Here is a 13,867-nt window from a genome sequence, read left to right on the forward strand (position 1 = left end):
ACCGCATGAACCTCTTTCACCCTCTTCCAGGCATAGCCCCCTAATGCTTTTCTTCCAAGCTCCTAGCTTTTCAATAACAGACCTCTTTCATTTTGTTCCCCTGGTCCTGTGGGTCATAGTGTTTCCTGCAACTATTAATCTCTGGATTATTTCAGGCTTCCTGTTCTGTGTTCTCAGCTTTCCAGTGTCTGTGTAACCAACGTGCTGTATTACATCTCCTGGGTTTGAATTCTGCATTATGGTTTCTGTTTGTCTCATACAAGTAGTTTTTTGTTTTCTAAGATAAAATAAAAAAAAAATTAAAATAACTGGTAGCTGGGGGTGGAGGGATTAAAAAAAATTTCAGGCTGAGCATGGTGACTCTTGCCTGTAATCCCAGCACATTTGGAGGCTGAGGCGGGAGGATTGCTTGAGCCCAGGAGTTCAAGGCTGCAGTGAGCTATGTTCACACCACTGCACTCCAGTCTGGGTGACAGAGTGAGATCCTGCCTCAGAAAAAAAAAAGTTTTCATAATTCCTCTTTCTCTGTTACTTCTTTAGTCTCATGCCATACCATTTTCCTGCTTTATCTTTACATTTCAGTATTCTGAACCTTTTTTAGTTACCAGAACATTGCTGCATTCTATCTTGTCTGAAGGACATTGCACCTACTAGTCTGTGTACTTCAACCCTCCCATCCCTCATTTCTCTTCCTGTCTCACATTACAACCTATGCTGGGTTGACTCCTACATACTGAATGTGAGGGGTAGTATACTGTAGAGGGTGTATAAATAAACTATTGTCTAAGTTTGAATATCAGTGTTGCTGTTATGCCAGCGTTATGACATTGGGCAAGTTACTTATGTGTGTCCCACTAATTTTACTGACCTGGTAAGGTTATTGTAAGGATTAAATGAGTTAATAAATGAGTTAAGAAAAGTGCTCTTTTCTTCAGAACATAGTAATTGCTCAATAAATGTAACCTGTTGTTATTATCAGTTATGCATGAATTCCTCTGGAATGCTTTCCCTGATCTCCAGACTCTGACAGGTTCTACCTTTGTAGGCTCCTGTAATAGCTTCTACTTCACTGTTCTAATATGTATTATGGTTGGAATTATTTAATATCTTGTTTTCTTGTTAAGAGTGTAAATAATATGAAGTTGAGAAGAGAGTCGGTGCCATTTGCTGTTTTAACCCTAGCATCTAGTACTGCCTGGCATCTAGACTGGCTCCATTTCGGCCCTTCAACTTTTGTTTAAAAAATTAATTGATTAAAAAATTTAAGAGAAAAGCCATAATAAGTTTGATAGGGGTTAGGAAAAATGGATAGAGGTAGAGATGGTGGTGTAATAAATCAATATAAATGATCAGCTTTTCTGTTTTTATTGCCCATCAAAAGGCTCTAGTATGGAGGCTCTGTGATAGGAGAAGAGGAATGTCTGTTGTTTTGAAGCCTCTGTAGTACAAAGAACAAGATTAGAATCCTTTCTTAATTCATTGCCACTTTGCAAAGAGAAAATGTTTCTCTGGGTCCGATTATAGACTACATTTCTGGCTTGGTAGCTTTTTTCCCCCTTGCAGCTTTAACTTTGCCCCCTGTGTCTGAAAGTAATTTGTGTTTATTTCTAAAAATTTTGAAAATACAGAAAAGCATAATGAGGAAAGCAAATATCATTGATAATTCTATTACATAGAGATGGGGCAGCTCTTAATATTTTGGTATAGGCTTTACTTTCTGTATTTACGATATACACACAGTTTTATCCTCCTCCTTTCCCCTGTCGTTATTTCATCTATTCTGGTTTTAAACTTGCTTTTTTCCCACTAGGTATATTGTAAATCTCTTTCTGTATTAATGAATATTTTTATCATTGTTTTAAAAATGCTTGAATAGTATGCTTTTACGTGAATATGCAATATTTATTTTACCTATTTGCTGAATGATGGACATTTGAGTTTTTATTCTTTCACTGTTATAGAATATTATGATGAACTTTGTTGTACATACAGCTTTGCTTATTCTTTCACTGTTACAGAATATTATGGTGAACTTTGTTGTACATACATACAGCTTTGCTTAACAAATATTGAGTGCCTTCCTTTAGTGTGTATTCAGATAGACTGTGCAAGATACTTAAGCTGTGGGAAAGAACAAAATAGATATGATTTCTGCCTTCATAGAGTATAAGATAAATTCCTAATTTGATGATCAGAGTTGGGTCTAAATTGGTGTTAACTTTAAATTACAAGGAGTTTAAGGACCATTTTACTCTCGGACTACTGGGAGGAATGTGAATTAGAACTCTAAGGTGGTATTAGTTACCATTGTTTTCCATCAGTTTTCCTTCTCTTTACTTATGTACTTCCTAATTTTATTAATGTATATTTGGTGGTTTTACTTAATTATATATCTCACATCTCAGTGACTGCTCTGAAAGATTATTTCCAGTTATGGTAGAAAACCTTCATTTACAGTAAAGTAGTCTATACATCTGGCTTTTCTTTAATCCATACACCTTTGGTATATATATGTTAGCATTTTCTATCTGGGAAATGTATACTGAATTAAATTTTGCCTTTTAATGGGCATGAATATAATACAAATACCTATTGATAATTCTGAATATTAAATTTGCAGTTGAGATAATTTCCTAATTAATAAATTATATTGCACCATAGTTATATACATAGTTATATACTGACAGTCTGTGAGGTAGTTGCTTCTTTTGAAAGAATCTGACTGCTTTCGGGGACTTCAGAGTGATGTGGAAATATTTCCACATTCCTTACATGAAATAGCTCATTACTTTTTGTTAGTATCACATAACAAAAGAACATATGATTTGGAATGACTGGAGTTCAAACAAAAAATCATAGCCCAGAAACTTGTGTTCCAAAGCCTGAAAATTTATGTGTGCAGAAGAATCCCTAAATACCAAGTGCTAAATAATTTCTCTGGTGTTTCTGCAGATGCAAGCTGTGTTTCTCATAAGCTACCCTTTTTGTAAATTCCATCCTCTAAAACTTTTTCTTCCTTAGTCTTTTAAATCTGTTTATACACATGTGTACATAGAGAGTATTTTCTTTTGATTGATACTCTACTTGATTTAAAAGCAAAGGTCTGATGCTGAGACACACACACAGGTGTGTGTTTGTGTGTGTCTGTGTGTGTGTAAAATAAACGTATCTTCACCCTGGGATAATACCTATTCTACTTAAGCATTAAATTTAAAATTCTCAACTTCTGGGCAGTCAGTGAAAGGGGAAATATAGTTTCAGTTATCGTTATTACATGATCATAAGAGTAAACCATTCTTTTTTCTGAATTCTAACATTTATTAGCTTAAGTGAGCTTTTCTCAAATTGTAAGTATAGAACACCAATTCTGTCAAATTTTAATGGACTAAATAAGATGAACAGACTTATTTATATATTTTATCATAACTTTAAATATCCTAATATATATCTTGACTTTCTAAGAGAAAGATACAGCGGTTTCCTAACTTATTTGCCTTGAAATACCCTTTTGGTGAATATCAACTTTGCAAAATGCCAGCCTAAGTCCTTAACAACATGATGGGTTGTGTGTCTTTCATGCCATTTTTGCAGACGATGTCATCATTGCTTTTTATTTGATCTTCCCTTTTGTTGATTTAAATTCTTTTTGAAACATAATCCAAGGCAAAGGTAGCTTAGATTTTTTCTATACATCAGGAATTGCTGCTTTTGAAAAGCATGTGCCAGAGGGCCTTGGGAACTAAGTATTCCTGTTGTCTGTATGCCGTCTGGCCTGGCATTTGGTCTGGGAGTCTTTCAGATACACTGTCAGTCCAGACTGAGGCTGAATTTATTTTTCCTAATGAAACTTGAGTCCCCACACTCCCCATCTACTAGGGCTGCAGCTTTTATAGCAAGGGCCTGAGCTCTCCATCTGCTCCCCAGACACCTGCTGGAACTAATTATCATTATTATTAAAACTCTAAAACAATTTTTCTATTATGTTGCCTTTTTTCCTTTCCTCTTTTTTTCACTTTTTTTTTTGGAACTAATTATTTTGGAAACAGCAAAGAACAACATACTTCACAATCTAATCCGAAAACACAATCTAACCCTTTGGTTTTCCATGCTGCTCTTTTCCATTTTGTTTGTACACCTGTTTTCCCTTAATCAGCTCTCCTATTTCTCTTCACCTATCCTAAACATGTGTACTTTGCTCTTCAGAACATTGGTTTGTGGTTAGCCAGTTATCCACTATTATATTAGCTTCCATATATTCTGTTAGCTTGCATCTCTTCATTTAATATTTCTTCTGTCCCCTAATCTTAACTTGATTCAGCTACATCGTTCAGTCATTGCTGCCTTTTTTTTTTTTTGGACATACCTTAGGTACTTTGCGGGTAGGTGGTTGGACTGTCTGGTCAGTGTTCTCTTTCATTTTCGTTGGTACCTCCAGACCACTCTTCCTTCCATTCTTTCATTTAACACCAAACACCAAACAAAAACAGCCTAACAAAATGATTCTGTTTCTTAGAGGCTTATGTCTTTTAACTTTCTAATCTTTCATGCTGTGAATTTTTTCTCATTCTTTTAAGACTTTGGTTCCTGGATATAATCTTCATTTTCACCCCGAGTCTTCTTACTATCCATTTGGTAGCATAGCTTCCCAGACTGTAATGTCCTCAACTTTAATCCATCCGGACTTTATATATGGTGTGAAATAGAACTCATTCTTGATTTGCTGATGGGAAATCAGTGATGATAACCTGACCATTTGAAGAATGACAGGTTGTTAAGCGTATGAATTCCCCCATATATTGATTGAGTTTAAGAAGATAAGAGCTAATTGAAAATCTTATGGCTGTGTTTAAAAATATTTTAATTTTATAGTCATAAATGAGAAGAAAAATTGTACCTGATATTGTGGTATCTGGCTATATCATGATATTGATTCAAAGAGAGGGATTAGCTGTTTTGCTAACAGGTATGGTAGAAAGAGCACTGGATAATTTAAAGTCTGGCAAATGGCAAATCACTTAATGTTTTTCACTGTTTTTTTCTGTTTTGAAGTGGCGAGAATAATACCTGATCCATATAGTTGTTGAGCTAATAAAATACATTTATATATGTGTATATGTGTGGTTCAATGTTTAAGATCTCATAAAAATTAGAGAACCATTCTCTGTTAGGATGGATTCATAAGGTTACTCCTGAACATCACATTATCTCCATAAAAAACTTTAATTTCCCTATACTCTATGTTTTCTATAGGAAATGAAAAAAGTTAAAACAAAATATTATTTGTGGGCTAGGTGTGGTGGCTCGTCCTTGTAATTCCAGCACTTTGGGAGGCTGAGGTGGGCAAATCACTTGAGGCCAGGAGTTCGTGACCAACATCGTGAAACTCCATCTCTACTAAAAAAAAGAAAAAAACAAATTAGCTGGGCATGGTGGCACACACCTGTAATTCCAGCTACTCTGGAGGCTGAGGCACAAGAATTGTTTGAACCCGGGAGATGGAAGTTGCAGTGAGCCACTGTACTCCTTCCAGCCTAGGCAACAGAGCAAGACTCTCTCTCAGAAAAAAAAATTGTTATTCATGATACTTTAATCATGAATAGAGAGACTGCATGATAGAGAGACTCTAGTGAACATTAGTCTAATGATGTTTAAGGTCTATGGAAAACCAGTTTGTTATTTCTCATGACCCTGTTCTTGATATTATACTGCAAATACTAGCGTTTTAATGTTTCGTTTACAGGTACATGATGTTGATTGATGGCACAAATGAAGTTTTTATGATTGATAGAGACAATTCAGTATTTCATGTTTCAAATTTGGAATTTCCATTTCGTAAAGATCTTCGTATGCATTTATCAAATACTCTCTTGGATGGTGTAAGTCGTATTTATGTATAATATAAAATTAAACATTGCCATTTTTCTTTTCCTTATAAGTAAATGTGTATTTCTATTGGTTAAGAAGTTTCACATCAAATCTAACTTTTTTTTTTTTTTGAAATGGAGTCTCTCTCTGTCGCCCAGGCTAGAGTCCAATGGCTCACTGCAACCTTCGCCTCCTGGGTTCAATCGATTCTCCTGCCTTAGCCTCCCTAGTAGCTGGGATTACAGGCATGCGCCACCACACCTGGCTAATTTTTGTATTTTTAGTAGAGAAGGGGTTTCACATGTTGGTCAGGCTGGCCTCGAACTCCTGACCTCATGGTCCACCAGCCTCGGCCTCCCAAAGTGCTGGGATTGTAGGTGTGAGCCACCGCACCTGGCCAAATCTAACTTTTATTAGGATGTTAAATTTCATTTATTATGTGTGCTTACATTGAATTAAGGTCCTTTTGAAGAGGGATCTGCCAACTGAATCTTTGAACATAAGTAGGACTTTGAGATATTTTCTTTAGTGGAGAAACTTGTTAAAGATGGAAAGGGTATTAAATGATTGCTCTGGTCAAATATGTATAAATATGGATAGTTACATAATTTTGCATGAAGAGAAACAAATGTTACATGTGGTTAGTAACTTATCTTTTTTCCCCATACTTAGCAATATGTTTTGGACATCTTTTTCACATAAATGTCTGAATGGTTTACCACTGAATATATAGAGACCATGAATTGGGGCTTCCAAAATATCGTGATTGTGAAAATTGTAGGGTTAAAAAATTACTTGTTAAAAATATGACCTCTTCCAATAACGTATCCTAGACCATATGAATTGGAATCTCCCAGGGGCCTACATGTTCGTACAAGTGACCAAGTGATTGTAATTAGGCAAGTTTGAGAAACAGTTCTGTAATTTATTCAACCAGTCCCCTTTTGTTGGACAGTTTGATTTTTGTATTTTTTCCTGTGTCTAGTAAATTTTTATTCCTATAACAGCATGTGTAACAAAATATCACTTTCTAATAAAACATAAATATATATATAATAAAACATATATACACACATATGTACATGTATATGTATCTATATGTATATAGATTTAACTATCATATTATAGTTAATGTGACTGGCAACCCTGCAGTTGTATAGTACATAAAAGTCGTAGTCATTTGTGGCAACTCTGGTAGTTGGTTCATGGGAACAACAGGAACATTTTAGTTTCTGTTATCTTTATTTAAGGTACTTTTTTTAGCATTATAATTAATAAAATATAAGAAAGGAAAAGAAGTAATAGCATTTGTCAAAGTTTAGTATAGTTTATAATTGAACTAATGTTTGTTGAGTGCCTATTATGAGTTGCTATACCAAGAGTATGGGTATTGCTTAGAGGGTTGAGGAGAAGGCCTCACCCTTGAAACATTTTACTTAATTGAGTCAAGGGTGGAGAATGAATGGTAATAATGGAAGAGACCTTCGAATAAAACAATATATTACCCAAAGAGAGGTATATAAGTCCTGAGGTAGTTTAGAGGAGAAATAAATCATGTCTAGTTAGTCTGGAACTAAATATGTTTTATGTAGGAGTTGGCATTAGAAACAAAGATTTCTATAGAAAGATTTTTGATGGACGTGGGCTGAGGGCATTCTAGGTAGGAAATAATGCTTAAAAATTAGATGTTTAACCATCTGCAGATTTAACTTAGCAATACTATTTATTTCACCTCAAACTTGGATAACTGAGAGCAGCGTAATAGATTCTTGTGAAGTTTTAAAAATAGCAGTATGATTCATGATGTCAGTTTACTTGGGCTAGAATTATAGTTGCCATATCTGTTTTTTTTTTTTTAGTTAGTTAATTAAAACAGTCCTCGGTAGTTTCCTGTTTCTTCTACATTTTCATGTGCAAATTGCTTTTGTAAAATTCCAAATCCAAGAATAACTCAAACTACCTAATTGTCTGTCAGATGTGAGCATTGAAGCTTTTGTTTTGCTTTGCTTAATTATGTTCTTTGACCTATAAAATGTGGAAAATAGGAATTTAGAAATATTGCATTAATTTACTTGAAACACATCAGTGAAATTTAATCAATTTAATATTGAGACTAAGATAAGAATATAGTGGTTAATCATTAAAGTTAATAGCAAGAATTTTGGAAAAATTCCATGTCTTTTTCAACTATTAATTTTTTATAAAACACTGCATGCGTATTACTGAAATTTTAGAAGTCTGTAAATTTAAAGTAGAGAAAATTAACAGTCAAGAAGAGATGACATTTTATATTTTGATGTTAAAAGGAAATATCCTTTTAGTAACTTTGTTGTGCTAATAACTATGTAACATGTATAACTAATATGTATATAGCTGACATTTAATATATGTTGTGTATCTGGGGTTCTGTTATTCCTCTTCAATCTGAAGAACTGCTTTCAGGATTTCTTTTTTTTTTTAAATTGAGATACAATTTACATACTATGAAATTCACTATTTTAAGATGTTCAATCCAGTGGTTTTTAGTCTTTTCACAAGGTCATATAATCAATACCACTATCTAATTCTAGAACATTTCATCACCTATATGGACTATGATGGTTAGAACCAACAGGGCCTTATATGAAAGATTTCAAGGAATAAGTTACAGAGATGAGCATTGAAGGTCCATGGGTTTTGAAAACCCTTCAGTGGTTCCCTATTACTCATAGCAAAAAAGTCAAACTATTCAATATAATATTCTTTATATCTGAAGCATGCCTGTGTCTTCAGTCTCATCTTTGATTGTGATTGCTAATCACAAACACTCAGCTTTGGACAATTTACCCCAAGCCATCTTTTTTCATGCCTTTGTTATACCATTTGGCCTATCCACTATCCTGCTGGAAAATATACTCTGCATCTTTCAGGATGCAGTTAATGGTCATGTACCTTACTACCAAACTTTCTCTTATTCTTCAAGTAGAAATAACTACACTCCTTCTACTTAGGCTTAGGTAATGCTTTCTTACAGCAACAAAATATATTTTTACTAAATCAGTGTTTTTTTTTTCTTGTAATTTTAGATGGTTGTACATGGAATTTCTGTTATAAAATTAGATAGCAAGAAAACCTACCTGGTTTCCTAGTAAGAATATGAGGAAAGAAAAATAATTTTAGGTCAAAAACGTGTTAACAATTAAAAATTTTATGTAATACTGCATTTTACACCTGCAGTCATCCTTTAATGTCCTTATCTTGTTCTGTCAGACTGTAGATTTTATTTTAACTTTTTAATGGCTATGGTAGATTTACAGTGATCTGTTCATACTCTCTTGCCCTATTTCCTTTGATCAAAGCCTAGTAAAGTGGCATGAAACCAAGAAAGACCACTTGGCTCACTTGGGAATTCGATCTATAATGGGGGTGCCATTTATTGTCATAGATTTTATGATTAAAGTAATTGGCACATAACAAAATTTAAAGCATTAATGATTAAACAAAAATATTTTTTAAAAGGATTCTGACTTTTAGAATTTAAAATTTGTAGTCTCCCAACCCTTGATTGTTGCTTAGTAATTCAAGCATAAAGCCAAATGTGGCATAGAAATTCAAATATGAAAAATATGATGAGATACTGTCAGGTGATTCTATTTCAGTATAGAATAAATGCATGATGGGGATGGGGGGAGCTAGCAGTTTATATGATCTGGGTACAAGTGTGTTCACTTTGAAATTTCATCAAGTTGTATATTTATGGTTTATGTGCTTACAGTGTGTATGCTATATTTCAGTCAAATTTAAAAAATTGTATTAAAGTATGAAGAAACTTATCTTCTTTTCTCTTTCAAGGAGATGATTATTGACAGAGTAAATGGACAGGCTGTTCCTAGATATTTGATATATGACATAATTAAATTCAATGTAAGTACCTATAATATATAAAATAAAAGTTATTACTGAAATAATGGATGTGTTTTTGACAAATAGTCTTTGGTACTGCCTTAGAGACAATAGGAAAGAAAATTTATGACTCAGGTTATTCACTGGGTATCTTTTTGTTAATCCTTTTATATCTCCTTTTCCTTCTCTTATTGTTAATTTTCACACATTTCTTTGTTTTAGGTTTCTTTAACTTGCAAGTGAGTAAAGAATAATGGCTTAACTCTGATAAAATAAGACAGCATTTCATAAAATGAAAATTTCTTCATTTCAATTATCCTGTACTTGATTTTTTTTCTTGTAAATCTCATGAGTTTATTTCTGTCACCAAAATAGCAACAAAACAAAAGAGAAACTTATTATGAGCTGTTCAGTGGGTAATAAATTACAGTATTAATTCAGGTTATTTTTTTTTTTTTTTTTTTTTTTTGAGACGGAGTCTCGCTCTGTCGCCCGGGCTGGAGTGCAGTGGCCGGATCTCAGCTCACTGCAAGCTCCGCCTCCCGGGTTTACGCCATTCTCCTGCCTCAGCCTCCCGAGTAGCTGGAACTACAGGCGCCCGCCACCTCACCCGGCTAGTTTTTTGTATTTTTTAGTAGAGACGGGGTTTCACCATGTTAGCCAGGATGGTCTCGATCTTCTGACCTCGTGATCCGCCCGTCTCGGCCTCCCAAAGCGCTGGGATTACAGGCTTGAGCCACCGCGCCCGGCCAATTCAGGTTATTAAAAGGCATTTTTTTCCTGGAAATTTTTAATGCACATGTCTTATTTTTTGATTGAATTTCTGTATTTAAAACACAGGGCTTCAAATTTAAGAGCCTCAGGGCCAGAAAACACCAAGTTTTATTTTGTTCTGATTGACTACTGTATTCCTCAAAAGTAATGCTTTCGAGAATTGGCTTGATCTTATCACAGATCTTGGAATAACATTCATTGGCCTGTAACTAGATATAAGGGGTGGGGGGGGGGTGGCTTTATTTCTTTGTGAATAGGGAAGTTCTCTCCTTTAACTCTTGACACTGAGCTCTGCTTTAATACATGTTCAGTCTGGGCTTACTCTCTCTTCTTAGCTGAGTACTCTCTCTTAGATAGCAGTTTTCTAATACTTTTTAAAAATATGAAAAATTTCACCATATACAAGAGCCTAAAAAGTAGTATAAGGAATAACTCATGTACTGACCACCTGGATTTGTTAAAATTTCATACTTTTGGTCCACTTTCTTTTTAATAAGATGTGATTCAGTATGAATCCAATAGAAGTTTCTTAGTTACACCTCTCTCCTATTCTCAAATCTCTTGCCCAGAATCAGCCTCTATCCTAAATTTGGTGTTTATTGTTCCCATGAATGTTTCAGACACTTTTACTATGTGTGTATCCATAAAATATATATGATATTCTTTTGCAAGGTTTCTAGTGTTATGTATATGTTATTGTACTGTACCTTTGCTGACCTTTGCTCAACAAGATAATGTTGAGATTTATTTGTACTAATACATCTAGATTTAGGTCATACACTTTAATTACCATTGAGTGTTACATTGTATAAATATACAGAATTTATCCTTTTTCCTTTTGATGAACATTTTGGTTTCCATTTTTTGCTTTTATATTACTACTGTATTGAACAATTTCATATGTTTTTTTCTTGTGCACACGTGAAAATTTTGCCAGGACAGTTGTTCTCATTCTTGGAATGTGATTACCTGGGAAGTGTTTTTAAAAACTCTATTCTGTCATATATATTATATCATGGAGATTGTGATTAAATCAGCAGCTTCAGCTGTATTATCTACATTGCTAAATTTCTCTCAGAAGTGATTGTTTCAGTTTGCCAAAGTTGGTTTTATCAGACATTTATATTATCGCCAATTTGATGTGTGTGAAATGATATCATCCTGTTTTAATTTGCTTTTCCTTGGTTACTAACAAGGTTTAACATATTTCTTATTTTTTTTTTTACTTGTTTGTAATTTTTATGATTTAATTGCAAGTTTGTATAATCTTATATACAATCTTCTGTTTTTTCTATTTGGTTGTCTATTTTTTTTCCCTGATTACCAATGAAGTTGAACATATTTCTGAGGTTTGTTTTTATTTGTTTGTATTTTTCTTTTGTAACTTAATTGCAAGTTTGTTCTATTTGGTTTTCTGTCTTTTTTTTTTTTCTTTTTAATATGTAGGAATCAATTATGTTTTCTGGATTCTAGTACTTTCCTGGTTATATGTGTGACAATATGTTTTCCAAATCAGTGTTTATTGATGCACAGAAGTTTTAAATTTTAATGAAATCAGTCTCATCAGACCTTCCCAAATATTGTACTTTTTGTTTTAAGAAATTAATCTATATTTTATTTGAAAAATGATTGTTATACTTTTTGTCTTTAGGTCAATAATTGTTTATTCAGTACATATTTATTGTGTGCCTATTACCATATTTCGTGATTTTTAAGCCACATTTATTTTTACATTTCTGATATTGGGCTGCATTTATAATTGAAAATATTGTATATTTAATTCTTTAATTTACCATGGAGCCTTTATGGATGATTAACAACATTATTTATTTTGTATCACGAAATCAGGGCCACTGTTAGAAAAATAATTTTTTTGAAATAATATTTAAAGTCCTTTCAGTCCCTTAGTTTATTAACTTGTCCAGAAAGAATTTCATCAATCATCTTTTTTTTTTTCACCCTCTGACTCTCAGCATTGATCATCTTTTATATGTCAAGTACATATGTACTGGGTATACAAAGATGAATGAGACATAATTTCTTGACTTTAAAGAATTCACATGCTAGTGTACTGGCTTCCAAAGAAGGCCATTTGCACAGCATTTCATTGGAATTTGGGAAGGACATAGGAGAACTTTAAAAAGAAATTTAATATATTATTTTATTTTGTCTGTTTTATAACATTTTACGTTAAAAATGTAATATTTTATAGTATTTTACAGTTGTATATGTATACACATTTTTAAAAAGTATGCATTTTTTAATGTATTTGTTAGGATATGTGTTTAGATTGGATATAAAATTAAAGCAAATTTTGCAGACTATTATGGATGAAATGGAAATGTAAAGAAATAATTACAATTTTAAAATCATAAACATAACAAAGGTATATAAAAGATACAGTGGTATTAGGGAGGTGAGAGTGTTTCAACTTCTCTGGCTATAGTTGAGTCACTGAAGTGTGGAATTGCAGACCAAGAAAGTGACACAAATTAGTTTTGAAGGATTGAGTCATGGAGGTCAGGAACATTAGATGGCTTGTTAGCATACATTTTTTTTTTTTTTTTGAGACAGTCTTCCTCTGTCGCCCAGGCTGGAGTGCAGTGGCATGATCTCAGCTCACAGCAACCTCTGCCTCCTGTGTTCAAACAATTCTTGTGCCTCAGCCTCCTGCGTAGCTGGGACCACAGGCGTGTGCCACCACGCCCAGCTAATTTTTGTATTTTTAGTACAAAAATACAAATACATGGGGTTTTGCCATGATGGCCAGGCTGGTCACGAACTTCTGGCCTCAAGTGATCTGCCTGCTTTAGCCTCCCAAAGTGCTGGGATTACAGGTGTGAGCCAACTGCACCCAGCCTGTTAGTATACTTGATGGATGGTAAGGTGTGGGACATAGCAAAAAATGAGAATGGATTATTAAGTAGAGGGCCAGATTACTTGAACAAGGCGTTTTAACTTAGTTCTTTATGTGATAAGGCATTGTTAAAGGATTTTCATTACAGTAATGATATGAACATACTTTTACTATTTTGAAAGATAGTTTAACTAGTGGCAGCATGGATAGTGTTTTGAAGGGAGTAAGAACTGAAAACAGGGAGACAAGCTAGTCAATAATTATTGAGTGTTTCCTGTAGTCTCTTCTCATTGATTCAACACCTATCTTTTGAGAGCTTAACTTTGCCCATAGGCATTGTGGATTTGAGGGTGAACTTGCTTTCAGTCTATTCTTGTTGTTTGATGAATGTATGTATAAAGATAGAAAGCTTCTAGGAGGCAGTTTAGACATTTACTTATGTTTTAACAGTTGTTAGACTTTTTTTTTTTTAAGAACAAAAAAGAGGAC

General features: G+C 33.7%; 1 protein-coding gene across 1 annotated transcript in view; it reads left to right on the forward strand.

Moving 5' to 3' along the window:
• The window catches only part of RNGTT (RNA guanylyltransferase and 5'-phosphatase), a 330,605-nt gene that overhangs the window by 101,695 nt on the left and 215,043 nt on the right, over positions 1-13,867 (forward strand). The window contains exons 9-10 of the mRNA XM_010357776.1: positions 5,741-5,876; positions 9,697-9,768. Coding sequence (XP_010356078.1) covers positions 5,741-5,876; positions 9,697-9,768 — 208 coding nt within the window. The remainder of the gene's footprint in view (positions 1-5,740; positions 5,877-9,696; positions 9,769-13,867) is intronic.

Source organism: Rhinopithecus roxellana, chromosome 4 (genome assembly GCF_007565055.1).
Source record: "Rhinopithecus roxellana isolate Shanxi Qingling chromosome 4, ASM756505v1, whole genome shotgun sequence".
NCBI lineage: Eukaryota > Metazoa > Chordata > Mammalia > Primates > Cercopithecidae > Rhinopithecus > Rhinopithecus roxellana.